We start from the raw sequence: 27,775 nt of genomic DNA, 5'->3' as shown, positions 1-27,775 counted from the left end.
GGAAATAGAAGCACCCAGAGGATGGGTCCTTATGAAAGGACCCTAAAATTCAATTAAATGAATAGTCCAGTGATGTTTTACCCGTACCTTTCCCCATCCCGGCCATAAAGATCTCTCAGAAGCCTTGCGGCCGCGCGATAAAGGACGGGGCAGGAGGAGGGATGCGAGGCGTCCCAGCCGCCCCTCGTTTGTGGGAAGCAGCTTGATCTCTGCCCGATCTCCTCGCGCCTGAAAATAGCGATGAAAGGTCTGGAGGGAGGTGAGGAGCTCGGGAGAAGGGCGAAGCGATGCTAAAAAATGGCAAAACGGAAAAAAAAAAACGAAAGAGCTGCGGGCAGGGAAAACCGCCGAAGCAACTTCTTGCTGCCCTGCGCTCGGCCCGCACGCTTGGAGCGAGCACCACCCGAAAAATAAATCTTAGGGGGGCCCCGACAACCACCTCATTAGTTTATAAATCTCTGGTAACTACCATGTAATTAAAGCCTAATTAGTTATTTCCCCCTTTGTAAACTAAATTGTTCCATTTTATCTAATAAAGGCGAGCTCAGATAGTACCGGCGCTGAGAGTGGCGTTGGAGCTGGTTTAATTACCAGATTCTCTGCAGCCCATGGGTTGACGAAGTGCACGATAGTCGCTGGGTATCGCAGATTACATGGTTATTTGTGCGCTCTGTAATGGGTTTATTTTTAGGAGATGATTTGATAATGCTTTCCGCATGTAAAACCAGCGAAACCTGGGCGCGCTATCTTGAAAAAGATGTAATTTGTACGTCGGTCACTTCTGCCTGCTCCACAAATAAATGAAGTGCGGTGCTAATGCTAATTACACGCAGGAAGTCTCTTCAAATTTACTCCGGCGCTCTCGTTAACCTTTGATTAGCACCGCTTTGCAATCTGCGGCCCAAAATGGAGGGTCCCGGCTCAGGAGCTATTTCAGCCCCGCGGCAATGCGCGCAGTCCTCGGCGGGTCCCTGCCCCGTGTCCCGCAGGGAGGCGGGCGCTTAGAAATCTGCTCCAGACCTGCTTTTAGCCTATTTCTGGACCCGTCGAAGTAGGCGTTTGCGCTCGGTGAGCCTCAGAGGCCCGGCTCTGCCTCACGTTCGCGCCAGGCTCTTCATCTCTCTTGTTCTCCGTTCTGGCTTGCGAAGGCGCGAGGACACGGCTTTTATTTCTGCCGGCGGCGTGCAGGAGCTGAACTCGAAACCTCTTCGGGCTTTGTACAAAAGCCGGCGACCTCGACAGAGCGGGACCGAGACCAAGGTGAATCGTTTCTGTCCTTGTCGCTTCCGGAGGAGCTGCTTGGCGCGCTGGGTGCTCCTAATTCCTTAACGAGGCCCCAGACTCATCAGATCCTTACTGCTTACTTCGGTCTTCGGCGAGGACCGAAGGGTCGGGTCTGAAGGCGTGCGGGGCGAGAGCTGGGCTCGGGGCACCCGCCTTCCCCGTCTCGCCCCGCTCCCGGCGCAGGACGTGGTTGGGTCTCCGTAGGGCGCAGCTCCCAGCTGCCACCCGCTGGGAACAGGCGTCCCGCCGGGGCTGACGGGTGCTCGGTGGCCAGATGAGGCTGGTGTGCGGCTCCGAGGGACCTCACGGCCTTCCTCTGTGCCCTCGAGTGAGCCGTGATGGTGGCGATGTCCCTGCGTTGCCGCAGGCTGGTTGTTGCTCCCTGCCCGCGTGCTCGTCCTTCGCCGCCTGCGCTCGCGCCTCCGATCGCTCTTGGTGAAGTCGCGCCTGATCCTCTGCCCGTCCCCGGTGCTGTCCGCCTCCGTCCCGGCGTTTTTTGTCTCTGGTTGTTGTTGGCCTCCACCCGTCGGCCTCTTAGCGGGGCTCCCCCTTCCTGCAGCCGTGGGGTGCGGAGCCGGGACCCCACAGCCCAGCGGCCGGGGGCTCCGTGAAACCCGCTGGGGCGAGACCCCGCGCGGGGACGTGGGGATCGCGAGATGGCGCGGGCGGCGCGTGGCCTCCACGGGGGCGGTTTTGGCATCGCAGGTGGGGCACGGAGAGGACCGGGCACGTGCTGCCGGGGGTCTCGCACCCATCGGGGGCGCGGGGAGCACCTGGGCTTGCCGGGTGGAACCGCGGCCTGGCGGCCTCGAGTCCCCTTGGCTTCCAAGCCCCTTGGCCTCGAGTCCCTTTGGCCTCCAACCCCTGTGGCCTCGAGCCCCCTGGGCCTCGCCGCGCCGAGGGCTGGAGGGCGCTGAAGCGGCCGCGTCCCCGGGTGCCCCCGAGCTCCCCGGAGAGGGGCACCACGCGCGAGGGCCCCGAGGGAGCGGTGGCGGCGGGCGCGAAGCGGTTAAAATCGCGGCGGAGGAGAAGGAGGAGAAGGAGGAGAGGAGCTCTCATGAATGAAGACAAAGTTGGGCCGGGAGCCAGGGGCTGCTGGCGGCCGGGGAGGGGGCGGGAAGGCGGGGGGGGGGCGCAGCCAACTGACTTTTATACCGCAAACGACTTTTAAAAAAAAAAAAAAAAAATTAAGAGATAATTCCATGTCCTGAGGTTACAAACCGGCTGCAACTGGTTTTTTATTTTTTTTTCTTTCTTTTTTTTTTTTTTTCCTTTTTCCCTGCCCCGCGAGGCATCATGGGTAAAAGTAAGCATCCCCCTTTTCTTTTGTTTAATATAACAGTACGGCGCATGATTGGCAGGGAAGTGCCCGTTTTGAGACAGGGTTTCTGCAGGTCCCTGGAGGGGGATGGCACGCGGGGCCGCCCATGCTCTTCGGAGAGGGCTCCTCGGCAAAAAAAAGCTGCCTCTTCCTCTCCCTCCCCCTTCCCACCCTGCCTTCCCCGCTCGCTGGCTCGCTTTTCCCCCCTTCTTTCCTCCCTGTCTCTAATTTTCTTGACAACTAGAGGAGGCAGCAGGAATATTGTACCTGTAAGTATTCTTTAGACTGTCCTTTTTTTAATTTTTTTTTTTTTGAACAGACAAAAGGCTCTTTATGGATTATCAGATCTGCTTTTTTTTTCCTCTTAAAAAAAAAAACGAAAACCCAAAAAAACGTGAGTTTGGCAGCTGGATGCAATGCGTTTACAGAATATTTTAAGGAGAAAACTGGCACTGTTGCTTGGATTCGCGGTTGGAGCCGTTCCCTTCCCTTTCCCCCCCCCCCACCCCCCCCCCCCAAAAAAAAAACCCACCTCTCCCCAGGCTCCTTCCTCCCCGCGCCGCTCTTCTGCTGCAGTGCCCGGATCCTGCCCTCCCGCCGCGGGGCACGGCTCCTTGCGGGTCTTTAAAAAAAACCGATCCGTATCGATATTTAGCTCCTCCAGTAAATAAATAAATAATAATAATAAAAAAAAAGGGGGATTCCTTTTGTCTGCGGCGCGGCCCCCCCACCCCCCCGCCGGCCCCGCGGCGCGTCCCCCGGCCCCCTGCCCGGCGGCCGCCAGCTGATGGGCGCCGTGGCCCCGCGCCAGCCCCGGCCCCGCGGCCGCCCCGCGCACAAAGGCAGCCCGGTGGCAGTCGAGGAACTCCCGGCCCGGCCCGTTATTATATAAGGCAGGCAGCCTGCGTCATCCCCGCCGCTCGGCCTGCCCGAGGGGAGGAGAGGCGCAGCAGAACCGCCGGCAGCGCTCCCCGGGCCCCTCGTTCCCCCCCTCCTTGCGCCTTGCCCCGAGGGGACAGCGGCGGCCGGGCTGGGGGGCGGCCTTGCCCCGATTGCTCCTGAACCTTTTAATTTAATCTTATTTTGCCAGCACTTTAGGGGGGGGGATGAAAAGCAGCTTTTTAATCTTTATTTCCCCCCCCGTCCCAGTGTGTCACAACCTGGAAATGTTTTTGTGGGGCGCCGCGTGAGGAGCGCTGGTCGGATGCGGCGGCCTCGCTTACCCGGGGGCTTCCCGGCACGGAGCTCTCTCCGAAACCAACTTGGCTACAACCGAAAACTTGGGGAGGGCGGGCGGCAGCACAGAGCACCCCTCGCTCCTTCCCCTCTGCCTCCGTGCCTTCCGTCGCGTGCCGGGGGCTCGGTGCCCTTCGCTTCGTGCCGTACCGGTGGCTTGGCGCTGCTGTCGCCGTCCGCGGGCGCGGGCATTGCCGTGCCACCGCGCCGTCTCCCGTTCGTCCCTGGGGCTTTGCTTTCTCCGTGCGCCGCGGCCTCGCAGCCCTCCGGTCCGGCGGGGGAAGCGAATTCGGCACGAACAGAGCCGTCGGAGCCGCGCCGTTGTCTCGCCGGGAGCGCTCGCGGCGGCTCCGATCGCTCAGCTCCCGAGAGCGGGGTAGGGAGGGAAGCGGCGGAACTGTTTAACGAGTTTGCGCCGAGCTGCCTGTAAGAATTTATGGTCTGCTGCAACCGAGAGACAGCTCCCCGGTCCTGTCGAGAGCGAGCCCTACGGTTTGTCTTCCGGAATATTTTCTTTGTCTTTTTTTTTTTTTTTTTAATTTATTTTGCTCTCGTGCGTCTGAGTAGCAGCGGAGAAGCCTGGCTTAACCCCCCCGATTTATGAATGACTTTTACACACGGTGAATTTTTAAAGAATCTGTCAGCTCTTTTCTCTTTGTTCAGGGGGCATTTCGGATCGTGTGTTTCTTTAAAGACTCGTGCATGCTCTGTTCTTGATAAAATCTTCGTGATAGGCCTACATATTTGCTTTCTTACCTGCATGAAATTCCTCCACACAGCTGTAGCGTAGGATTTCTCCCTGCAGCTTGCACAATAACCCGAGCTGAGCGTAGTATTCCTGGACAACTTGCAATCTGCAGCATCAGGATTCAAAGAGCAGCACGTTTTTTTTATTTGATAGCTTTTTTTGTTGTTGTTTTTTTTTTTTTTTAATCCGTCTTCTTGCAGATCTCCCCTCAGCCTGCCTCGCCGTTAAGTCGTAATTACCTTTTTAGGTTATTATCCTTTTTATAGTATTGTATGGAAATGCTCGCCTTGGGAGCCAGCCATTTTGTGTGTGCTGTGTGGAAATGCATTTTACGACATCGATGTTGGTTTGTGCTCAGCCTAGATGGAAGTTAAGACGTTGTTAGCGTTGCGTATGGCAGGCTCTCGTGAGCCCCCAGACAAACGGTTTCCTCACCGCGCGGGGCCCGTTCGCCGCCCCAGCGGGCTGGGGACGAGCGGCCGCACCGCCTGAAATCCTTGCTTTACGTGCGGGCTCGTTCTGTTCTCAAGCGTGCGGCGGCGCTGGCGGAGCCCAGATGCGCCAAAGTGGATTTTGAGCGGCGAGAGCGGAGCACGTGCAGGTGAGCCGGACCTCGGCGCGCCGAAATCCCCCTCGTGCCGCGGCGAGCCCGCGGGGACGGGCCCAGGTTTCGGCAGCTTTCGCTCGGCCGGCTCCGTGTTGTGCGACGCGTCGGCTCCCGCGCGGCGCGGTGCCGGCTCCGCCAGGTACCGCGATGGTGGCGGCGCTTTTGGCGTCGGCTCCTCCCCGGCCGAGGAGCATCGTGGCGCCGGGGTCGAACGCCGGCTTTCCGAAAACCCCGCGGGTGCCGTGGGGACGCCGCGCTCCGCGGGCTGGGTGCTGCTGTGGGTGCGCGCCCTGCGGTGCCGGCGCGGCGTTGTCCTCTCCGTGCGGGTCACGGCGCTGCCCCGAACCCTCCCCGTTCCCACCGTGTTCATTCCGGTAACCCAACGCGTTTGCTCTGTTGAACTAAAGCCGCTCCAAACGTTTCTGAATCGCGTTCGAAGTGTCTGCTCTCCCTTGGGTTTTATTTAATCGGACGTCTGAGCGCGGGCACGCGTCGTGTCTGCGGGCCCTCGTCCCGGAGGGGTTGTGTCCGTTCAGCTCTGCGGTGCCTGCCGGGGGCAAAACCTCGCGTGAAATCGGGGCCGAGGCTGGAAGCAGCGCCGGGGCGTTGCGTTTTGGCCAAGCCTGGTGCTCGATGGCAGCAGGGAGCCAGCCTGTGGCACCGTGAGGCTTCCCTGCGGCTGCCTGTGCAGCGCGGGAGGGGAAAATTCTCCGTTTAGATGCTCTGGCCTCATTCGCTGGTGTGCGTGTCGGGGACCGAAGGGCTGGGGGGCTTCGTGCTGGTGGCGGTGGTGGCTGCAAGCTGTTCTCACCCGCTCGGGAAGCGCTCTGCCTTGCTGGACCTGCTGGACATCCCGCAGCGCCGGGGCTTTGGGTGCTGTTTCTGTTCTTTCTCGCCTTTCGGGCTGGGGATAAAAGTGGGGTTCTGCCCGGGTGGCACGCCGCGGCGGTCTGGGCGCCCCGGTGGGCTTGCACTGCGCTCAGCAGGAGCAGGAATGCAGCAGCTCCCGAAGCCGTCCTGCTCGGGGTGCTCGGGGCGCTCCCAGCCTCCTGCTGTGGCGCTGCGCTGCCTCGCTCCCGGCATCGGCAGGCGGCCTTCGCCGCTTCTGCTCGGCGCTCAGATGGCCCGCGCGAGGGGCTGCGCAGAGCTGTCCCTCTAATAAATTCCTCCTCCTGTTCTCCCAGGGCTCGAACTCGGTGACCCGCTTGTCACGGAGAGGGTTTTCTCTCCCGTACGCGCTCCCGTCACCGCGTGTGCTCTGTACACGCGCGCACGCCCTCGCTGCCATGAAATTTTTGATGCCTGCTGTGCCTGAGCATCGCGCGGTGACGGCCGGCGGGTCGGCCCCACGGCGCTGCCAGCAGCCCGGGATTCCTGCTGGCTTTCTGTCCGAGCCACGCCTGTGGATAAATCCACGTGCAGCCCCTTCCTTGCCGCTGGTTTTGTGCTCCCTGTGAGCACTGAGCGACCCCGCGTGCTTCCAGGAGCCGCCGAGGGCCGGGGAGCGTTGCACCCCAAAGCAGGCTCGGGCCGAAAGGTTTGCGCTTGGTGCGAGCAGCGCTGCCCGGAGCTGCCCCGTTAATCCTGCCCGTTCCTGCTGCTTAGAGAGGTGGTGTCACACCTGGGCAGCAAAGGAGGCAGAAATCCACGCGAGCTCCCCACGCGGAGCGCTGCGCTCTGCGACGCTTCCTGCACCCGCGCTCGTGGTGCCCGGCGCGTTGCCCGGGCCTTGCCGTTCTCCTTCGCGGAAGACGGGCGGCTTCGCTAGGAGCAGTGCGAGGACCTTGCTTTGGTTTCTGCTTTTACTCTCCTTTCGTGCTCCCGTTTCGTGCCTCGGCGCAGGAAGCTCCGGCCCTGCCCGCGGCGCTCCCCGTGCTGCCGCGGCCGGGATGGCCGGGAGAGGTGGAAGCGGCTGGGTGGGAGCTCGTGTAGCTGGGACCACGTGGCCGGGGAAGTTTTTCCCTGTAAGAAATGCCAGCGGAGGTCTGTTGCAGAGTCCATCTTGCCTCGGATGCCCGCGGCGGCGGCCAGCACAAACAGCCCGGCAGGAAGGCCCGGGGAGGGATGCCAGGAGAGTCTGGGAGCGCCCTGCACCACGCCGCAGCGCTCGCTCGGGGGCGGCTCGGAGATTCCTCGTGGCAGAGCTGGAAAAGAGGAAAAGAGGAAACTTTCTGCTGTGCCCAGCCCGGGGATGGAGCAGCGCAGCGCGTCCTGTCCCAGCTGAGCCAGGCCTCTGCTGCAGGGGGAGGTCGGGGAGCTCAGGACCAGGAGCTGGAGGAGGCTTCACCGGTAGTGCCTGTGCTGCTGGTGGGCTCCCAGACGTAGTGGCCTTGGCCTCGGGCGTCTCTCTTAGACTCCTGCAGGGAAGGAGACGCGCAGGTGGCACCTCCCGGCCGGGATCGTGTGTGGAGGCACCGGCTGGAGGCTTTCTGTCTCCTGCAGCCTCCCTCTGTGCTCGGCGAGGAGCAGGCTGCGTGCTCTGGGGGTGCAGGAGGTGATCGCGTGCTGCCGTGCTTTGTAAGGCCTCTCCTGGGGGCCACTGGTGCTTGGCTGCGTGGAGACACCCCCTGTTTCCTTCCAGCCTGCTAATTGCAGCCCCTCAATTAGGAGTAGGGGGGCTGAGGCTGGGCAGGGCGGCTGGACGACGCGGTTGGTCCTGTAGGAGCGGAGGAGCACCCAGGTGTGGGCTGACAAAGCCGAGGGGCCCAGAAGGAGGACACGGAGGGGGCTGCAACCTCCTGCAGCTGCCCCCGGTAAAATCAGGTCGAAGTTGACTTTTGCTGATGTTGCCAAATTTGTGTAGTTCTGTCTCATCTTCCTCAGGTGAATCTTGGGATGATCGCTATCTGGGCAGGCTGTGGTTAGAAGAGGCTCTATCTGGTTCCTAGACGTACTCGCTTCTCCAGTATGCCATTAATTTTCTCAGCTGCACTTGCTTGTTCCAGCTTCTAAAATAGCGCCGCGTTTGTATTTTTACACGGTGTGTGCACTTGTGGGTGCTGTATCAAATGTAAATGGAAAACTGGGCCGCTGCTTTGTTTGTCTGGGAATGGAAAACCTGTATTTCTAGCACCAGAGAAGCGAAACCGCCTAAAGCCAGAGGAACGCAGCGAGCAGCACATGATGCCCAAGCAGCTCCCGCCTGGCGTGCCCCTGGCTGGGCCGAACTTCAGCTGAACGACCCGAGCGTCTGCAGGCTGCCTGCCGGCCTCTGCGCCGCGCCGCTGCGCCTGCGCTTGGCGCCGGGGTGTGCTCAGCGCTCCCCTTCCCCTTGGCCTGTGTGGCGTCAAGCTGCGCCGCGCTTCGGCGCCGAACCGCTGCGGGGAGCGGGGCAGGAGCAGGACATCGGGGAGCAGGACACTGGGAGCAGGGCAGGAGCAGGACACTGGGGAGCAGGACATCGGGGAGCAGGGCAGGAGCAGGACATCGGGGAGCAGGACATTGGGAGCAGGGCAGGAGCAGGACATCGGGGAGCAGGACATCGGGGAGCAGGGCAGGAGCAGGACATCGGGGAGCAGGACACTGGGAGCAGGGCAGGAGCAGGACACTGGGGAGCAGGGCATCAGGAGCAGGGCATCATCCTGCCTTCGTTTCTGGCCGCCTCCTCCTCCTCCTCGTCCTCGTGGCTGCTGAGCGTTGGGCCTAAACCGGCACCGGCTGTCTGAGGCAGCCAGTAGCTTGCTCACCTACGGAGGTGCAATTGGAGATAATTACAGCCTGTATCGAGTCAGAAACAAAACAAGTTTTATGGCTCTTTTGTTTCCCCTTAGGGGATTTTGCCACCATTTGAGAATTTTGTTTCTTTTTTTTTTTTTTTTTTTTCTCTCGGTTAAATAAAGTTCCTTTAGGGAAGTGAAATGGAGAGCCTGCTCGCCGGGCTGCGCGAGATCTCTGCGGCGTTACCGGCGTGGGCGGCGGGAGGCGAGGTTGGCTGAGCCACCTGCACCCCGTCCCCGGCGGGGGGACGGGCGCCTGCGATGCCCGCTGCTCTCCGCGGGTGCCGGTCCTGGTCCCCTGGTCCTGGTTATCACCCACCTGGCTGCTTCTGGAAGGTGACCGGGATTGGGAACGGGGGGAAATCCGCTCCTGCCTCGTTTGTGCTCCCTGACACCGAGGCGGTGCTCAGCAGCCGGTCCTTGAGCCCGCCTCACTCCCAGCTCGAGCCGCAGAGGTTTAATCTCTGTTCTCCGCCGGGGTTACGCTGACACAGAGCAGGCTGGCACCGAAGTTCCTGACTGTCTGACCTTCAGGCTCGCTAAATAACCGGCGGTTCGAGGGATTCCTGCTTGTTTCTGCTACTTCGGGACTAAACGGCCCCTCTCGGCGCCCACAGCTCCCCGGAAAGCCGCAGCTCCCCCCCTCCCCTGCCCCCTCCGTGCAGCCCCATGCTCACGCCGAAGGGCCCCATTCGATAGCGAACCTGAAGCCTGATTTTGTTTTTATTGAATCTGCCTGAAAGCGCGTGCTCCTTACCGAGCCTGGAAAGCCTCCTCTTGAAGGGATTACACAGTCGTGGTACCTGGGCCTGATAACGGCGCTTCTCCTTTGCTTCTCCTACCGACGCTGCTTATCTCGAAGGGGAGGGCACCCCGAAACTTTTTACCGTGTCCCGGTGGTTTTCCCTGCGCGGGGCCGTCTCCCTCCCCTTCTGAAGCCCAGGAGAAGACCGCTGCGCGCTCAGGGAGCCCGCGTCCCCTTTGTGTGCCATGGGTTGTTTTATTTTCCTGCCTGCCGGTGATACCACAGCCGTGTTCGTCTTGGTGTCAGGACGCACGGCGTGAAATACCGACGTGCGGGAAGCGGTGCGAGGCTTTTGAGCACCGAGACGTAATTCAGGGGAATCGCTTCGGATCGCTCGTCAGTCAAGGTGGCATCGGCTCGCCCGCGCTCGCTGTGCCTGGCTGGGCTTTCAAACGCCGCGTTGGGCTGTTCCGCTTCCAGCCCGACGCGCAGCTCCTTCCGCGAGGGCTCCCCAGGCGGGACCGACCTGCAGGGTGGGTACCAGGGGCTGGGGACGCGCGTGAAATTCGCCCTCGAGGCTCCTCCGGCTGCGAGCGCTGCCTCTCGGCGCCCCAGCCCTTGTCTCGCTGGGCTCCTGGCCGCGAGCACCGCGTGCAGCAGAGCCACGCACGCCCCGGCACTGCCGCGTCGGAGCCCGGTGTCTTCCCAGCGGCGGCGCGGGGCGCGGTGAGGCTTTGCGCCGTGCCGTGCCGTCTCGCCTCACCCCCCCGCCGCTCTCGGCTTGGATTTAACCTGGGGTCACTTGGTAGGGCCGGGGGCGGAGAGCTGCAGCTCCTGCGCCTTCCAAAGCCCTTCCTGAGCTTGTCTCTGCTTGCCTTTCTATATTTGGTTACCGCAGACGGGAATTTTCCTGCACAGAGACGAGACTGTCGAGCAGAAAGAAGCCTGAGGTGCTCGCCCTGAACGTGGCAGCCTGTCCGGGACCGGAGCTGTGCCACAGAGGCTTGTTTTAGTGCCTTGCCTTTGGTTTAGCGCCTTGATTTGCTTTGTTTTAGTGCCTTTTAGTGCCTGGATTTCCCCCCCGGTGGCTGTGCCCCTTTTTACAGCAAGGCTTCCCCGAGCGCTTCGTACCCTTGCACCCTCATTGCCGCCTCGCTGCTGGAGCTGAACTCGTGTGACAGCTGTACTCGGGAAGATGTGTAATTAGAGGGGATTGAGAGCCGAGCCAGAACAACATTTTCCTGGCAGAGATTTGGCTCTGCGAGGCTTTATCTCGTGAGGGACTCGAAGCCAGATTTAGGCAGGGCTGCGCGAGCTCCGCCTTAGCAGGGGGAGTAGGAGCCGCGGTGCCGGAGACGCGGGTGCTTTGCCCTTGTCTCCCCGCTCGGGGCACACAGGCACCCCTAACGAAGCAGTGGAAGTGAAACGAAGCACCCAAAGTGATCTCCTGTGCTCTGTGTGACCGCCTTGGCGCCGTGCTACAGCAGCCCCAAACCACCGGGCTTGTGGGCAGCTGCTGGAGACCTCGAAACGTCTGGTTCCTCTGTGCCGCGCTCGTGGCTCGGGGCAGCTCTGCTCTTTTTTCTCTCCTTGTCATCCTGCCGAGTGTTTTTCTGCCGCGTTCTCCTTTGCCTTTCCTTCCCCGGGTGCCACCACGCGCTGCTAGCACGCGGAGGGGACGCAGGCTGTGGGCCCTCCCGCAGATCCTGCCCGCGCTGCTCCCGTTCCGCTCCCGGCCTCCTCCCCAGCTCCTGGCCTCCGTCCCCTGCCCGCCGGTGGGGAAGGACCTCGCCGAGCTGGTCTGGCCTCGCGTTCGGGTGGAGCCGCCTCGGCTCTTCTGGGAGCTGCTCTCTTATCAGCCTGGGAGCAGAGAGATCAGGCCGGGAGAGCTCTGCGGCTCCTTCCCCTTTCGGCTGCAGCTGTTTGCCACGGGCTGTTTTTGCACCTGGAGGAGAGGCGGGCGATCGGCAGGGGAAGGAGAGGAGCGGCGCGGGCGGGGATGGCGCCGGGCGCGCCTGCGCCGTGCTCGCGAGACCCCGGTGGGCCCAGCAGGGCCGCTGCCTCGCTCGGGCCTGGGGAAAAAAAAAAAAACACACCGATTTTCTTTAGTGAAAGGGGGCAAAAGCTCACAACCGCCGTGCTGTTCGTACCGACAGCGTCGCGCCTCTGCCCCGCTCGAAGCCGAGCCTGCCGCACGGCAGCCGGCGTTAATGCCGCGTGCGGGGCCGCGCCGCCGCTCTCGGGGGGCTCTCACCCTTCAGGTGCGCGCGGTTCCCCGCTCGGGAAACTCCCCGTCGGGCCAGTTGGGGCCGGGGATGAAAGCGCGCGGCGTGCCGCTGCCGGCAGGTTCCCGCACGCCGGCGCGTGGGAGGTCGGCGCCCCGGGGAAATGCCCCGCGCGGGGCCGCTCGCTCGCAGGGCTTCGCGCTCGGGCTAAGCCGGGCCTGCCGCGGCCGCGCTCCGTTTGCCGCGGTGCTGACCCTGTCCTTATGTCAACCTCTGCCCCGCAGGATGGACAGGATGACGGAGGACGCGCTGCGCCTGAACCTCTTGAAGCGGAGCTTGGACCAAGCGGATGATCGGGACGATGTCCTGGCCAAGAGGTTGAAAATGGAGGGACACGAGGCGATGGAGCGCCTGAAGATGCTGGCACTGCTGAAGAGGAAGGACCTGTCGGGCATCGAGGTGCCCCACGAGCTCCCGGTGAAGCAGGACGGTGTGAAAGTCTACGAAGAAAAGCTGAATGGGAGCCTCAGGCCCCATGGGGATGGCAGGACTGCAGGGAGGCCGGGGAAGGAGAACATTAACGACGAGCCGGTGGATATGAGCGCGAGGAGAAGGTAGGTGCCGAATGGCTCGCCTCGGTAGCTTGCCTCTTGGGAACCCAGTGCTGCCAGATGTGAACCCCCAAGCCGGGAATTCAACGGGCATTTCGTGGTCCTGGGGCTCGAGGGGTTCCTGGCGCTGTGGTGCCTGCGGGGTGCCTCTGGCCGAACGCCGAGGAGCGCAGCCGGCTCTGCTCTCCCGGCAGAGTTTCTCTGGAAGCGTTCAGCGCTGTTCTTTTATTACTTTTACCCCCGCTGTCCTCCTTGTTCCCCCAGACACCAGATGGATTGCGTTGCTCCCTCTGTCCGTGTGCTCAGCATTACAAGCTGCAGCAGTCGGGTGCCTTAGAAGCAGACCGCTGGCGTGCGCAGGGCAGGGGGCTTCGATTCTGTCGGGACTTTTTATTAGTGCCCCCAGAAGTGTCAGCAGAAGCCCTTCGTGTAGCTGGAGGCCAAATCCGATGTAAGGGCACGGATCTCGCTCTCAAACCCGGCCCTGGCTGGGCTGTGACTGGGGCAAGAGGCATTCGCTTCTTGCTGCTGAGCCAGGACTGCCCGGGAAAGGCGAGCGCTCGGGCGACCGGGTGCTGGGGAGCCGTGCCCGCTCTCCGCCAGCTCTTGGGCGTTCCTCGCGCGCTCTGCGTTTGCATCCTGCCGGTGCACGGCGCTCCCACCTGATTTCTGTCAGGGGGGAACTCTGGCAGCTCGATTTCCGCAGCCAGCACCTGCAGCCAGGCTCTGCCGAGGGGGTCGCACGCGGCGCCTGTCGCACACGGTGCCCGCGCTGCGTTCCTGGTTCGGCTTTCTGGGGGAGGAGATCAAACAAAAGGCAGCGGTTCCGAGTTTTGGCTTGGTTTGGACGCCGAGCCAGCGCAGGCTGGGCGAGCAGGCAGAGGGGCAGGACGGAGGAGTCCCGCTGTGAGGAAGCACCGAGGGCCGGGACCTGCCCGCGATGCTCTCCGGCTGCTCGAAGGTGCCTGCGCCCTGCTCGGGAGCCGGCCTTGTGCCGTGCGGTGTGGCTGAAGGAGGCGGTGATCCCCGAGCACAGCCGCGGCCGGCGGCCACGGGCGCGTAGTCCAGGGGCCAGCGGCGAGGTGCCGGCGTCGCGAGCGTGGGCCGGGAGCCGGGCTCCTGCGGCGGGGCCGGGCGCTCCTCGCGCTCCCTCCCGGCTGCCTCCCCCGGTGCAGGGCCGCGCGCTGCCAGCATTGTTTGTTCCCAGCCTCCCGTTGCCCCGCTTGGAAGGCACCGGATCGTGATTCAGCACAACTGCGACCGCTCCTCCTCGCCGCGCCGCTGTGCCGGGGCCTTTGTGCGGCTCTCGGGCGGGCAGGGGGTGCTGGCTGCCCCCCGCCCCGGGCCGGGAGCAGGTGCCGGCGGGGGGGGGTGCGGCGTTTCAGCCCCTCTCTGCTGCAGCATGCGCGTGGTGCCGGCACGCCGAGCGCTGTAAAGCCCGGAGCCATCAGGGCACTCCCTGAGCCAACGCACCCGGGCTCGGCCAGCAGCAGAAGGGGCGACAGGGCCTGAAGGGCCGGCGGTGGGAAGGAGAAAAATCCCTGGGGTTGTTCGTCTTCAACGGCACCGTGCGTGGCCCTAATCTGCCCAGGCGTCTCTGCCGCTGGCTCAGCCTCCTGTGGAGCGTGGAGAACCACGCGGCTGAGGCAGGAACGTCACTGCTGCATTCCCCGGTGTCCCGTTCGTGCTCGTGGGAGCATTCGGATACCAGCAGCTCCCTCCGTAGGCACGTGGGGCTCGCTGGCAGCCTGCTGCGAGCGTGTCGCTGCGCTGCTGCACCTCTGCGAAGCGCAGTTCTGCCCCCAAACCCCTCGCTTCGCCCCAGGTTAATGCAGCTTCGCAGGGGCAGAGGGCTGCGCGGGGGTCAGGCGACCCCGGCGCAGCGTTTGGGTAGGGCTCGTGATAACCCAGTAATGCTAACACGGGGGATATCCAGCTCCTTGACATGGTTTTGGCTGCTAAATGCTGGGGAAAAGCGATGGTGCCCGGCTGCTTCGTGCTGTGGATCCTCGGCTGAGCTGCTGGGACGCGGGGCAAGAAGCGGAGGGTCCGGCCGGCTGCCAGGGCTGGATGTGGGCGCCGCAGAACGGACGCGGTCGCGGCGTCTCGGGTCGTGCGCCCGAAACCCCGAGCTTCTCCCGGCGGGTTTGGCTTCCGGGAGAGGCTGGGACCAAAAGCTGCCCCTGGTGACGGCTTCACAGGGGGCCAGCCCGAAGGAGAGGGAGAAGGATTAGGGCGAGGTGGTGTTTAACCTGGCTGCCAGCTGATAAGGGGTCATTAACTAGGGCGGGCTGGGAGCGGGCTCCTTCTCTTCTCACCTTTGCCTGCCTCCTGCACGAGCAGCGGCGCTTTCCTTCCAGTAGTTCTGTTGTAATTACGCCCTTGCCTCGACAAAAGTAAATAAAACAACCCTGACATATTCAGCAATTCTTTGCAGATGGCCCCGTTTTCCCCTGTCTGGCTTTGACGCTGGCTTTTTTTTTTTTTTGCTTTTTTTTTTTTGCCTCCACGGAATGTAAATAAAACAGCCCGGCCGTATCTGGGTGCTCGTCCAAAATAACCACCGGCAGCCATCGCGGCAGCAGCGAGCCTCCAGCAGAACCCCGAACCAGCGCCCGGCGCTGGGTTCCTCCGGCTGTGCCCGAGATGTGCCCGGGGTGGGGAGGGACGGGGGGGACCCTTGTCAGCCCCACCTTGGGCCCTGTACGCAGCCCGTTTGCTCTGGGCTCGCCAAACGCAGAGCTCCACGGGGTGCTTTGGGGCCGAGTCCCTCCCTGCGGGGCGTCCCGGACCTTCTCTGCCAGCCGTGCTGGGGGCTTGCTCCCAACATCCCGGCTGAATTCGGGGCCCCTGGAGTACTCCAGCCTGGGGATTTGGGCTTGGCTTCGTGGCTCCTGCTGGCTTTTCCAAGCTCGAAGCCCCGGATGAGATAATCCGGGCATCTCCTCCCCCCCAGCTGCAGCCTCAGAGACCTTCCAGTGGCGGGGACGCGCTAAGTCAGCGCCGCGGTGGCAGCGAGCCCGACGCCGTCGTAGCTGCGGTGCTCTCACTGCTTCACCCCGACCGCTGAGCGTTTTCCAAGGCTCTCCAAGCACCATCGTGTTAAATCAGCGATAGTAAAGGGCTTTTACTAGCATCTCCTCGCTCAGAATGATGCCACAACAAACGAAGCGGTGCTCGGGTGCTGCCGGCTTACGGCATTGATTTTGTTTTGGATTTTTTTTTTCCCAGAGATGGGCTCTTGTCATTCCGCTCCTTTCGTTGACCGATTTCTAGGTCACGGTTCAGCTGGGTCTCCTGCCCCTGCGCAGGGTGTTTACTCAGGCTTTCCTTTATGGGCAGCCTTTTAAAATAGAGTTGTAGCGAGGGAGGTTTGGAGTGCTTACGTCTGTGTTGACCTGGGGACGCGTCCCATCCTTGTCGTGCAGAGGGGTGGCGATGGTTTTGAGAACGATGGTTTTGGGTAAGAACGAGCAGCACCAGGCAGAAGCATCGCTGCTGCCCCCCCCCCCCCTCGCAGCACCTGGTTCTGGATGTCTCTCCCCGTTTGCGTGCTCCGTGGCTCGTTGTTAACACGCGGACAGCCCTGCGTTGTAGCACGTGCTTGCTTACCTTGCACTCCGAGCAATCCACCTTTCACCCCGGTGCAGGAACCATTTCCAGCGAGCCCGTTCTCTTCCGAACACGATCACCTGCGAGCGGAGGATGCTCCTGTCCTGGTGCTGGCGGTCTGCTCCACCAGCTCCGCGGACAGAACAAGAAGCGCCGAGCTCCCAGCTCGCTGCTGAGCTCTCGGCGTCGTGGCTCAATCTTTTTTCTCCCTTCTGTCCCGCAGCGACCAGGACAGGGGGCGATTAACCCCTTCTCCAGATATAATTGTCCTCTCCGACAATGAGGCGTCCAGTCCCCGGTCCAGCTCTCGCATGGAAGAAAGACTTAAGGCAGCAAATCTTGAAATGTTCAAGGTAAGGGCTTCCTCGGCTGCTCTCGGGAAGTGGGGGCAGCGAGCAGGGGGAGCCCTTCTGCCGCCGGGGGGGCGCTTTTTGAAGGGCTTGGGAACCGAGGGGATTTCCGAGCAACGTGGTCACTTCTGGTCCTAGTGGCTCTTGTGTAGTTCATGACCTGTGCTACAAACTCCTGCTTGTAGCAACCCTTCCTAATGCCCTCTGCCGCCAAGGCACAGCAGCAGGTTTTGACTGCGCAAGTTCTCACTGATTTTCTGTGTGCTTGTAGGGTAAAAGCATAGAGGAGCGACAGCAGCTCATCAAGCAGCTTCGGGATGAGCTCCGGCTGGAGGAGGCCAGGCTTGTGTTGCTGAAGAAACTGAGACAAAGCCAACTGCAGAAGGAGAACGTGGTACAGAAGGTGAAGCTCTGAGCAGCATCGCTTGGGGCTGGCGGGGGGTGTGGGTGCTATAAAGAAGCCTGTTAGTGGAGAAATGCTGAGGACTCGCTGGTTTTGGACCTTCCTTCGCTCCACCTGTGTGTCTGTGTGATCTTTCTGAGCTAAGTGCGTAGCGAATCCACGGGCCAGCCCGCCTTGCTGCCCGTGAGGACAGCTGGGGAGGTGAATTCGTGCAGCTCTGAAGCATCGGCTGAGCACCAGCTGCCCTTGGTCCGCGTCGTGTCTTGGTACGTCCCCTTTCTAGCACCGCGCGTTGACCCCGTATTCGTTTTCTCTCGATCCAGACTCCGGTTGTCCAGAATGCGGCGTCTATTGTCCAGCCATCTCCTGCTCACGTGGGACAGCAGGGACTGTCCAAGCTTCCCTCCAGGCCTGGAGCTCAGGGGGTTGAGCCTCAGAACTTAAGGACATTACAGGTGAGCCTTCCTGACGCCCTTTGCCGTGCCAAGGGCCCCACATCAGCCCGCACGTGTGAATGAGTGAATGAATGTCTCTGCTGTGTGCACGTCGGTTGTCCTGGCTGACTGAGACGCTTTTGCCAAGAGGCAGGTAAGTGCTGGCACTTCTCAGCACCCTGAGCAGAAAAGTGGTCACAAAGGCTTGGAAATAAAAGCAGTGACCGCTGCCGGTGAGCAGCAGGTGGACGAGGCTGCGGTCCCGCTGTCCCAAGGCTGGAAAGGGAAAATCTCTGCAGGCAGTGCCATCCCCGAAGCTGATGGGCAGAGCAGAACCATCTCCGGGGTACTTTCTGCCTGTCCCAGCTCTCGGCCCCTCCTGTTTTTGCTGTGCGTGGTGTGAAGGGGGTGGGCTGGGTGGTGCTCTGCCGCCGCAGGAGGGGCAGACGTGGAGCAGGGAGGCTTGGAGGTTCACACAGCAGCAGTTCAGGAGGTGGAAGGAGCTGAATTTAGGGGCTGGTGCTGACCCTGAAGAAAGTCGCCTGCTGCTCGGTGACACAAGTTCTGGGGCTGCAGGAGGAAAGCTGTTAAATTGCACTTAGCGGTGGGGACGGCTCGGCAGCGTTCTGAAACAGCACAGAATGGGCAGGGGAAGAGGGGGAAGAAAAATGCAAACAAAACGCGGAATTGAAATGTTTGCCTTCTTTGGGAAAGTGCTATGGGCGGAGCGGGGTGCCGGCCGAGCCGGCTACCTCTCTGTGCTCGCTCTGGGTGTCACCAGCCGGAGCTTTGGGTGAAAGCACCCCGCTCGGCTGCTGCCTCCCCACGGGGAGCGGGGCTCTGCGGCATCACCCCGTGGGCTCCGTGGCATCACCCCGTGGGCTTTGCCCTGCTGGCACGGGGCCGTGGGGCAGCAAATGAGATGCACGACGTCCCTGCGATGCTGTTGTGAAAGCAGATCCTGGGAAGAAGGCGCACGGGCCGTGCAGGAGGCTGCCTGCCTGTGGCCTTCTCGTGCTTTTGCCGAAGACTTTGGTTGCAGCCCCGCTGATCACTTCTCCCTCCGTTAACCATCTCCTTTGTTGGTGGCATTTGTTTGCTTTGCTATGGCAACGATTCCGGGGTCAGGTCTATTGTGGCTTCACAGTGGGACGGGACTGGTAAAGGAAACGGGCTGTAGGGGAAGAGGAAACGCATTGTTTGCACGGGCTTTGTGAAGATTGTCTTGTGTATGACAATGAAGAACCTCATCTAGAAAAAAATAGATTAAAAAAAAAAATAAAAGGCGGGCAGAGAAAGATTGTCAGACAGGAGTGGTTTACGACACGCAAAAAAATCGAGCCCTTCTACCTGCCCTCCTCCCAGTGGAGCCCTTCTGGCGGCGCTCAGAGACGAGCGGACCCTGGGCGGGTCGGCCCCTGCCCTCGGCCTCCTCGGGGACCTCCCGAGCCCCGCACCGAGCCCCGCGCCGTGTCCGGCACTGCCCAGCCCCGGGGCCGCCGCACACCCCCGCGTCCCGCACCCGAGGCGAAAGCCCAGCTCCGTCTTGGTGAGGGGCCGTGCAACCGTTTTACTTGGAGCTCGAGCGCCATCGCAGCCCTCGTGAATTCTGGCACTCGATTTTAAGAGCATTAGCTGGCAAACTGCCTGCTGCTTTTTTTTTTTTTTCCTTTTTCCCTTGCATTTTTACGGATTGATCAAATCGGCTCGGTTGTTTTTAATGCAGTGTAGGCCACGAAGATGGGTCTGGAGAATCGTCTCCTGAACCATCCCAGCCTACAGCCTAGAGGGGAAAATAGGAGTACGTTAACATGAGACACCGTCGTTGCAGGCAAAATGAACGTGGATATTTAAATAAAGAACGTTTAGAGGAGAAGTTACGTCTTTGAGCAGTCTCTCTCCTTTGAACGTAACGTGAATTTCGGATAAGTGGAGATGCTCAGCTGTCGTAGAGCCTGCTCAGTGAACTAAAAACCCTGGTTTGCCTCCAGTTCTTTATTTCCTTCTTGTTTCCTTTCTTGACAGGGTCACAGTGTCATTAGGTCTGCCACAAACACGACTCTGCCCCATATGCTTATGTCGCAGCGTGTGATTGCTCCGAACCCTGCCCAGTTACAAGGGCAGCGCGTTCCTCCTAAGCCTGGCCTCATCCGCACTACAACTCCAAGCATGAATCCAGCCATCAACTACCAGCCGGTAGGTTCCCGACCCGTCGCTCTTTGGGCAGTTGCCCTGCGGGGTTAGCCAGGGAGGGGAATAGGAGCTGCCTCCGGGCCTGGTGCGTGCCGTGGAGGGGCTCAGGGTGAAGTCGTCGGAGCGAGGTGTGGAAACACGTCCCGAGCATGGACACAGGCAAACGTCCCAGACCCATGGAGTGGAATGATAACTAATGGAAAGCTTCCCGACGTGGAGCTGCCACCACACTGGGTCACCCAAGTGGCGCCGCCAAGGCCCCGGTGCAGCGAGGAGACCGCTTTGGGAGCAGCCCCGGGTCCTCTCCCTGCAGTCAGCAGCACGCACTGGCTCACGTGTGCTTTTTTCCCCGCTTCTCTCTGACGGAAGGCTGAGACAACCTCTAGGAGCCGGACACTTAAAACCATTCGTTTTACAGCTGGAAGTCAAACTGGCAACGGAGAGGAAAGAAATACCACTTCCCGGCTGGAGCACTGGTCTCCTCAGTGCTGCATAAAGCAAAACAGCCCTTCTCCTGCGCACAGACCAGTTCCCTGGGGTGCGCCCCTGTGCTCTGTGCACAGTCTTGTTTCCTTGTCCCGGGCTACAACGCTTGGCTGAAACGCCGTGTGGCTCTGTGGGCCCAGGTTAACAACCACTCCTAGCTCCTTTTAGGGGTTGCTGCCAGTTCTTAAGCCATTTAATCTGTCCTAACGATGCTCTACTGCAGATCTGTATAAATTACAAACGTGACTGCACAGCGGTCCAAAAGTCTTGCATTTGAGCAACTGTCAAACGTGATTGCACGTCGGATTTTAAAAAAGAAAACAAAAAAAAACTCAGCCTCTTACAGAAGAGTTGCAAGTTCATTGGTGTTAATTCATCATCTTCTTATTTAAATCTGCGTGAGTCATCCCCGATCAGCTCTACCATTAGTTTGAACCTACAGTAGACCAACTGGTTTGGGATTAGCTCAGTTCTCTGCCCTTTTTCACAATCAGCTGGGTATTAGCAGGCTTCAAGCAGTTTGCCCCAGTTTTCTGTTTTATCTTCTGCATGTTATTCTCGATCAACACGGCGTTGTCCCCCGAGCTTTGGTAGTTGACCCTGTTTGAGTCGCTGAGCCAGTTTGTTGCTGTGTGGGATTTTCTCCTCTGCAAGCGTTGAAGCGTTGGTACCCCAGGAGACAGGTAGGCTGCACGAAAGGCTGGCAGCAGCGGCAGCCGTGCTCAAATAGGTTGCAGGCTGATGGCTTCTTATCACAAAAGACTGTGAAAGCCGCAGCATCAGGTCAGCAGAAGTCTTTGTGCTCTGTTACCGTCACGTGCCGGAGGGACTGCGAATCCAAACGAACGGAGGATGCCGAAGGAAAGCTGCTGGAAATGGAAGAGGAGGGAATTGGCACGCTCGGAGCACCTGTGTGGGAGGGACGGGCACCATCTGGCAGCGGGGATGCTGCCTGGGCGCACGCCAGCTCGGTGAAGCAAAAGGTGGAGGAGCAGAACTTGCCGTGAACAATGGTGCCAGCGAGTGAATCACGGCGCGCGGAGCTGCCTACACGCCGCTGGGCCTGCAGCTCTGCAGCGCGCCTTCCCTCGCCTGCAGGGCTCCCTGGGCTGCTCCGCACACCGAGCCTCGCCGGGGCACCTTGCTCCGTGGGCACCTGCGTTGTGCCTGGCTCCTCGAGGGGCTGAGCCGTGCTCCTGAGTCCCAGCACGGCCCCTTCGCAAGGCGTGCGGGCAGAGGGCAGGTTGTCAGGGGGCTGCTTTAGGAGCTGAGCCGTAGCCGGGGCGCACGAGGCTCTCTCCTGCTCCGGGTGTCAGCCCTGCGTTAATCCCCTTCTCCTCTTCCTCCCCAGCAATCAAGTTCTTCTGTTCCTTGCCAGCGTACGTCGTCTTCAGCCATCTATATGAACCTTGCCTCTCACATCCAGCCTGGCACTGTGAACAGGGTGTCGTCTCCGCTCCCCAGCCCCAGTGCTCTGAACGACGCCGCCAACTCCCAGGCAGCCGCCAAGCTTGCCCTGCGCAAGCAGCTGGAGAAGACGCTGCTGGAGATCCCACCCCCGAAGCCGCCCGCGCCCCTGCTTCACTTCCTGCCGAGCGCAGCCAACAGCGAGTTCATCTACATGGTGGGGCTGGAGGAGGTGGTACAGAGCGTTATCGACAGCCAAGGTGAGCCCCGGGGAGCGTTCCCCCGCTTCGGCACCGGCAGCGGCGGCACTACCACGTGCCGGCTCCTTCCGTCCCCTTCTTGCTTTGCACAAGGCTGAAACCCGTGGCTTGGGGGCTGCAGGCGAGCGCTTGCTCCCCGTGCCCAGCTCTGTCCTCCGTCCCCTCTTGCTGCAGCTTCTTCCAGCCGAGGGGAGGGCCGAGCCCGGCCCCGCAGCACTCGGGAGCTGCGTGCCTGCCGGCCCCGCGGGCTCGGAGCCCGTCTGGCGGGGTTGGCGCTGTGGGAGAGCCTCTCCCCGGCAGCAGCCTTGATGTGCCGAGCCTGCAGCCCTCCCGGGAGCCCTGGCTGTGCCGCGGGGCTCGGCGGCCGGTGCAACCCGCCCGGCAGGGCCCGGGCGTGGGGAGGGCTCTCGTGGGCCCGTCCCTCTCCCCAGACGTTGGGGAGCTGAGACGCAAAACCCGCTGAGCCCCCGAGCTGTGAACACCCGGGCTCCGTGGCCGGCCGCCATCCCTGTCCCTGCAGTGAGGGGCCGTGCCCCTGCCCGTCCCCAGCAGCCCCTCGCTCCCCGCGGCCGGTTTTTGAGCATCTTGCCCCATTTTTGAGCACCTCGCCCCGGTTTTTGAGCACCTCGGCCCGTTTTCGGGCTCTGCTGCCCGTTGCCATGGGAACGGGACGGTTAGCCGGCGGCGGAGTCGCACGAACTGGGTTACGTAAAGCCCACGGCAGCGTTTTTGGGGCGAGAGCCCCCGCAAAAGGGAGGTGAGAGAGGCTGGAGGGGGCAGCCCGTGCTGGGCAGAGCCTCGCTGGCTGCTGGCTGCTCCCATGGGAGCCCCGAGGGTCCCCGTGCTGGGGGTGCCAGGGCCTAGGGGCAGCAGCGGGTCCTCGCGATGCTGGCAGCGGGGTTTTGATGGCTGTAAGCTCCCGGGAAGCCCCACCAGCTCCCACCTCGCCCTTCCCTTCGCCGTGCAGCCTCCCAGGACGCCGCTCTTCCACTCCTTGCAGCGCTGGGACCTTCCCTCGTGCGCCGGTGCCGTGCACGATGGCCCGTTGGTGTTGTGCCCGAGGTGGGAGGAGGCGGTGTAAGAGCAGAGGCTGCCCCGTTGCCCCACTTAACTCCCGCTCCTGGCGACTTGCAGGGAAAAGCTGCGCGTCCCTCCTGCGCGTGGAGCCCTTTGTCTGCGCTCAGTGCCGCACCGACTTCACCCCGCACTGGAAGCAGGAGAAAAATGGCAAGATCCTGTGCGAGCAGTGCATGACTTCCAACCAGAAGAAGGCACTGAAGGCAGAGCACACCAACCGGCTGAAGAACGCCTTCGTGAAAGCTTTGCAGCAGGAGCAGGCAAGTACACGGGCGCGCGCGGCAAACCTGCTGGGTGAAGCCGGCTCCCCTCGGGGCGCCGGGAGCCGCAGCTCCCCTCCCTCTGTGCACCTCCATCCTTTTGGGTTTCTCGTGCTCGAGGAGTTTCACCTCTCCCTGGGGATCCGCTGCCCGCTCCCGCCGTGCGCGGGGTGTTCCAGGAGCGGCTCTGCCTCTCCCTTTGTGCGCTTCCCCGCTGCATTTGTGACTCGTCCCACTGACAGCAGTGGGAGGCAGAGTGGGCTGAGGGCTGAGTCAGGACAGCTGGCTTCTCTCCCCACTTTGCCACTGACTTCCTGGAACTCGAGGGAAGTCGCTTAACCGCTTGCTGCCTGCTCGCTCGGCTACGAAAGGAGGGGGGGGGGGGACTCGCTGGGTTCCCGTGATAAATTGGCGTTGCAGAACTTGTTTGGAGGCCCTGGGGTGAAATAAACCGGAATCATAATTTGCGAACTGTTTAAACAAAAAAAAAAAAAAAACAACACACAAAATGAAGCGGAATCCGGCTGCTGACAAGTCGGACGTGCCTGTTTTGGAGCAAGAGGAGTCGCCTTCTCTGGGCTGTTTGTAACAAGTGGGTGCAGAGAGAAAAAAGCTGTTGGTGCTGGCTGCGGCGAGCCTGCAGTTCCAGTCACACCTTGGGAAGGCAGCCGAGCTCTAAGTGGGCAGCAGGGCTTCAAAGGAAGCTGCGATTGCACCGCACGGGGAGAGCAGCCCGTGGGAGGAACCTGCTTTCCCCTGCTCCTGGGATGCCACCCACTGCCACCGGCGGCAGCTCTGCCCTCGGAACCTGCTCGGAAGGGCGGCGGGCGCGGGGCGAGCTCCTCGGGCAGGGCTCTCGCCTCGCGGGGTGAGGCCTAAGGCTCCTACCTGAGGCCGCTCCTCTTCCTTTCTTGCAGGAAATTGAGCAGAGGCTACAGCAGCAGGCAGCCTTGTCCCCCACTGCGGCTCCTGCCGTCTCCAGCGTCAGCAAACAGGAGAACATCATGAGGCACCACACGCTCCGGCAGGTGAGCGGCTCCCGCCCGTCCCCGACACGCCGTCGCCTCGCGCGCGGGCAGGATGCGAGCTGGCTGTGAGCTGGCGGGGCGCAGCGAGCCCTCCTGCAGGGAGGGAGCCGTGGGCACCCTGCTGCCTGCAGAGCAGCCTTCTCCTGCTCCTCGAAGCAAGTTTAGGCTCTGGCTCCCCTTGGGCACTCTGCTTTTTCCTCTGGACTCCACGGTTGCTTCTAACCAGGGTCCCGTGACCCGTCTCGTAGCGCCAGCAGCGTGTAGCTGCTGCTGCCTCCTCTCCCCGCCTTCCCCTGCGAATCCCGGCCCCGTCGGTCCCGTGCTGTCGGGCGGGGGAGCCCGTCGCGCCGCTGGGACCGCGCTGCCTCGCTCCTGCAAGCGGCGCTTCCGTGCGCCGCGCAAGGCCACGGCCGACTCCTCGTCCTCCGGCTGCGGCCCCGGCACCTTCCCGAGGGCCGTCCTGCCGGGCGTAGGGCTCGGCGTTGGGTGGGCTCTTCCCAAGAGACACGAGACAAGACGGGCCGAGTCCTTGCGGGTCCCGGCCACCCCCGGCACGCCGTGAGCTCACGTCCCCTCGTTCCTTCTCTCCTCCCGCAGGCTCCGCAGCCCCAGAGCACTTTGCAGCGTGGCATCCCCACCTCTGCCCGCTCCATGCTGTCCAACTTTGCGCAGGCGCCCCAGCTCTCGGTGGCGGGCGGTCTCCTCGGCATGCCAGGTAACGGCCCCGGGGACGGGGGCAGCCGGGGAGCGGGGCCGGGCGGGCGGCGCCTCGGTGCCGTGGGGTTGGGGGGGGAAAAAACCACTGCCCCCCCCGGCTGCCGCACGTCTTAGAGGCGTCCCAGCTGCTTTTCTCTCCCCTCTGCAGGTGTTAACATTGCATACCTGAATGCTGGGATCGGAGGCCACAAAGCGTCGAGTTTGGCGGACCGGCAGCGGGAATACCTTTTAGATATGATCCCCCCCCGGTCTATATCGCAGTCCATCAGCGGACAGAAATAACGCCTGCTGACCGCTCCCCTTCCTCCCCACCTCCGTCGCATGCAGTGCCTGTACTGGTGCCTACCGTACATGGGGAAAAAGACAAAAAAAAGAAACAAAACAAAACAAAACAAACAACAAAAAAAAACGGACAAACAAACAAACGGAAAAAAAAAATCCACAAAAAAAGAAAAAGAAACAAAAAACAAAAAATCCATTTCAAACCTTCAGCGACCTGTCCTTTTCCAAACCTTAACTTCTTTGGTTTTCTATAGCAGTGAGAGGTCACTTCCTTTGCCCGAGGTCAGAACAATGTCTGCTTGAAATCAGCACTATCCATGTGTTAAAGCTTGTTTTATGCTATTTTTTTTGTAATGACAAAGCATAGAATTTTTAATTGTGTTGTGTTTTTTTTTTTTTCCCCCCCCTCCTCCTTTGCTAAATGGATGGTTAAACCTTTTTTTTTTTTCTTTTTTTTTTTTTTCTCCTTTCCAGAGACTTGTAAAGGGTCGTCCACTTTACATAAAAGTGACCGTTTTTTTTTTCCAAAGGGCAGCCTGTGCTGACTCGCGGGGGGAAACTGGGGCAAAGCGATGCGATGGGCTTGGAGCCTGGACGGCCGTCCTCGCCGCCGGTAGGGTGCTATTTTCCCTTTGCTCACCAGAAGAAGCCAGGAGAGATGCTCCACGGCCAGCCGGGCACCTCGGCGCGTCCCTCCCGGAGGAGGGCAGCCCGCGGCCGCCGGACGGTGCCGGGAAGCGCCGGCTGCGCCCCCCCCCCACCCACCGTGGGGTCCCCGAGGGGGGTCTCGGTGGCCCCGCGTGGCGGCGGCCCCCCCGCTCGGTGCTGCGTCCCCCCCCCTACCCCCCCCGGGCACGGCCGGCCCCGCGGCGCTCCTGGCGGCTGGCGCGCGGGAGCTGGGCTCCGGACGGTGGCGGCGAACCCAAAGCGAGGAAAAAAGCCGAGGGGAGTCGTCGGAGAAATGCTCGATTTGCACTTAACCTTCACACTAACGGGCCCCTGCCTCCTCCTCCTCCTCCTCCTCCTCCTCCTCTCCTTCCTCCTCGTCCTCCGGAGAGCAGAAACGGGCGCCCCCCCCCCCCCCCCGGGTCCCTGCGCTGCCCCCCCGGTGCACCCCAGCGCCGCGATGGAGCAGATCCCCGCAGGCGGCCGCAGGAGTCCCCCCCCCCCCCCGAGTTGTTTTTTGTGTGTGTGTGTGTGTGTTTGATTTTTATTTTTATTTTTTAATAGTTTTTCTTCTTCCTCACCTTAAAATTTTCTCGTGCAATTTTCAGCCGCCCGCGGGGAGCCGCTTTTCGGGGGCGCCCCCCCCCCCCCCCCCCCCTCGCCCCCCCCTCGCACCGCGGCCGCCGCACCCCAACCGCTGCTGGGGCCAATTTTGGGGCTGGGGGGGGGGGACCGACTCCGGGCAGCATCCCCCCCCCCCGACCCCCCCCATCTCCCCCCGGCGCCCCCCCTCAGTTCGCTGAGCACTTACTCCCGAGGGGTGTGGGCGCCCAAAGCCCCCGCCTGGGGCCTTCCAGAAGCAAAAGGATTTTTTTTTTGGGGGGGGGGGGGGACTAGTGAAGCATATTGGCATGTGTGTGTATATATATATATATATATGTGTATATATACACTTTTTTTTGTTTTTTTTTTGTTTGTTTTTAATCTCTTTTAGCTGGCGTGCCCCCTCCCCCCCCCCCCCAGGACCCCGGGGTTCCTTCCCAACCTCTCCCCTTTTTTCTCGCCCCGGGGAGCTGTGCCCGGTTGTCCCTTCCCCTTGGATCCAGCTGAGACTTTTTGGGGTTTTATGCCCCCCCCCCCCCCCCCAGCCCTCGTTCAAGTGCCATTGTCCCCAATCAGGTGTTGCCGAGAGGTACGAGGTGACCTGGGCGCATTGGTTGAGATGAAATTTTAAAAATTTAAGGAAAGAAAGAAAAAAAAAAAAAAAAAGTGCAATACTTCGGAGATGAGTCTCTGCCGCCGGGGGGGGGGGTGGGGTGGGGGGGGGGGGACCTGGGGGGGGGGGGGGGTGGCAGTGTCCCGCTGCGGGGCAGGCTGGCGGCTTCATGGTGCTAAGGGAAATTCGGGGAGGGTCCCGGCCCCCCCCCCCCCCCAGCCCTGACACACTCAGGGCTGGGGGTCCTGGCCCCCCCCCCCCCCAATTGGATGCGCAGCTCCCGGTTTGCTTTTGTCTTGACCACCGCGTGCGAGCCCCCCCCCCCCCACCCTGCGCCCCCCCCCCCCCAGGATGTGATGTACGGTAGAAAATCGTCATTTCTTCTTTTTTGTTGTTGCTTGTTTTTTTTTTTTCTTCTTTTTTTTTTTTTCCTGTTTTTTGGATACAGAAATAAGGATTTCTTTCCCGCTTTTGTTAGCTTTTCTTTTACCGCTAGGTGTAGAGCCGCTTGTGAAAAAAAAAAAAATGCTTATTGGGTTTATTTTTATTTTTTATTTTTTTTTGGTTCCTCCAAAGGCGTAACCCCCTCCCCCCCCCCCCCCAACCTCTAACCTCCCCTCCTCATCGCCCCCCCCCCCCCCAACCCTGACGAGATCTTAATTAGCTTATGGTATTGCTGCCGAAATGTTATAACAAGGACTCATTCGTGTATATAAGCTATTTCTTGACACATTAAAAAAAAAAAAAGGAAAAAAAAATTGTACATTGTGTAGAAAAAAAAAAAGGAAAAAAAAAAGAAAAAAAAAAGACCCCAACCTGGAAAAAAACCACAAACAAAAACCAGAAGAGCCTAGCCATGGTGTTGTGGAAGTTGTCACGTCCTTTTCGTAG

At 61.1% G+C, this 27,775-nt stretch overlaps 1 protein-coding gene across 1 annotated transcript in view; it reads left to right on the top strand.

Moving 5' to 3' along the window:
- The window catches only part of GATAD2B (GATA zinc finger domain containing 2B), a 34,811-nt gene extending 9,435 nt beyond the window's left edge, over positions 1–25,376 (top strand). The window contains exons 2-11 of the mRNA XM_080570248.1: positions 12,167–12,496; positions 16,329–16,458; positions 16,727–16,858; positions 17,182–17,313; positions 19,318–19,488; positions 21,323–21,638; positions 22,773–22,975; positions 23,893–24,003; positions 24,601–24,718; positions 24,869–25,376. Coding sequence (XP_080426374.1) covers positions 12,168–12,496; positions 16,329–16,458; positions 16,727–16,858; positions 17,182–17,313; positions 19,318–19,488; positions 21,323–21,638; positions 22,773–22,975; positions 23,893–24,003; positions 24,601–24,718; positions 24,869–25,002 — 1,776 coding nt within the window. The 5' untranslated portion in view covers position 12,167 and the 3' untranslated portion in view covers positions 25,003–25,376. The remainder of the gene's footprint in view (positions 1–12,166; positions 12,497–16,328; positions 16,459–16,726; positions 16,859–17,181; positions 17,314–19,317; positions 19,489–21,322; positions 21,639–22,772; positions 22,976–23,892; positions 24,004–24,600; positions 24,719–24,868) is intronic.
- Positions 25,377–27,775: the final 2,399 nt, after the last annotated feature.

Source organism: Anser brachyrhynchus (genome assembly GCF_964034855.1).
Source record: "Anser brachyrhynchus genome assembly, chromosome: 28".
NCBI classification, from domain to species: Eukaryota; Metazoa; Chordata; class Aves; order Anseriformes; family Anatidae; genus Anser; species Anser brachyrhynchus.
Note: the sequence above shows the minus strand (reverse complement) of the source record. Positions and strands in the feature narration are given on the sequence as shown.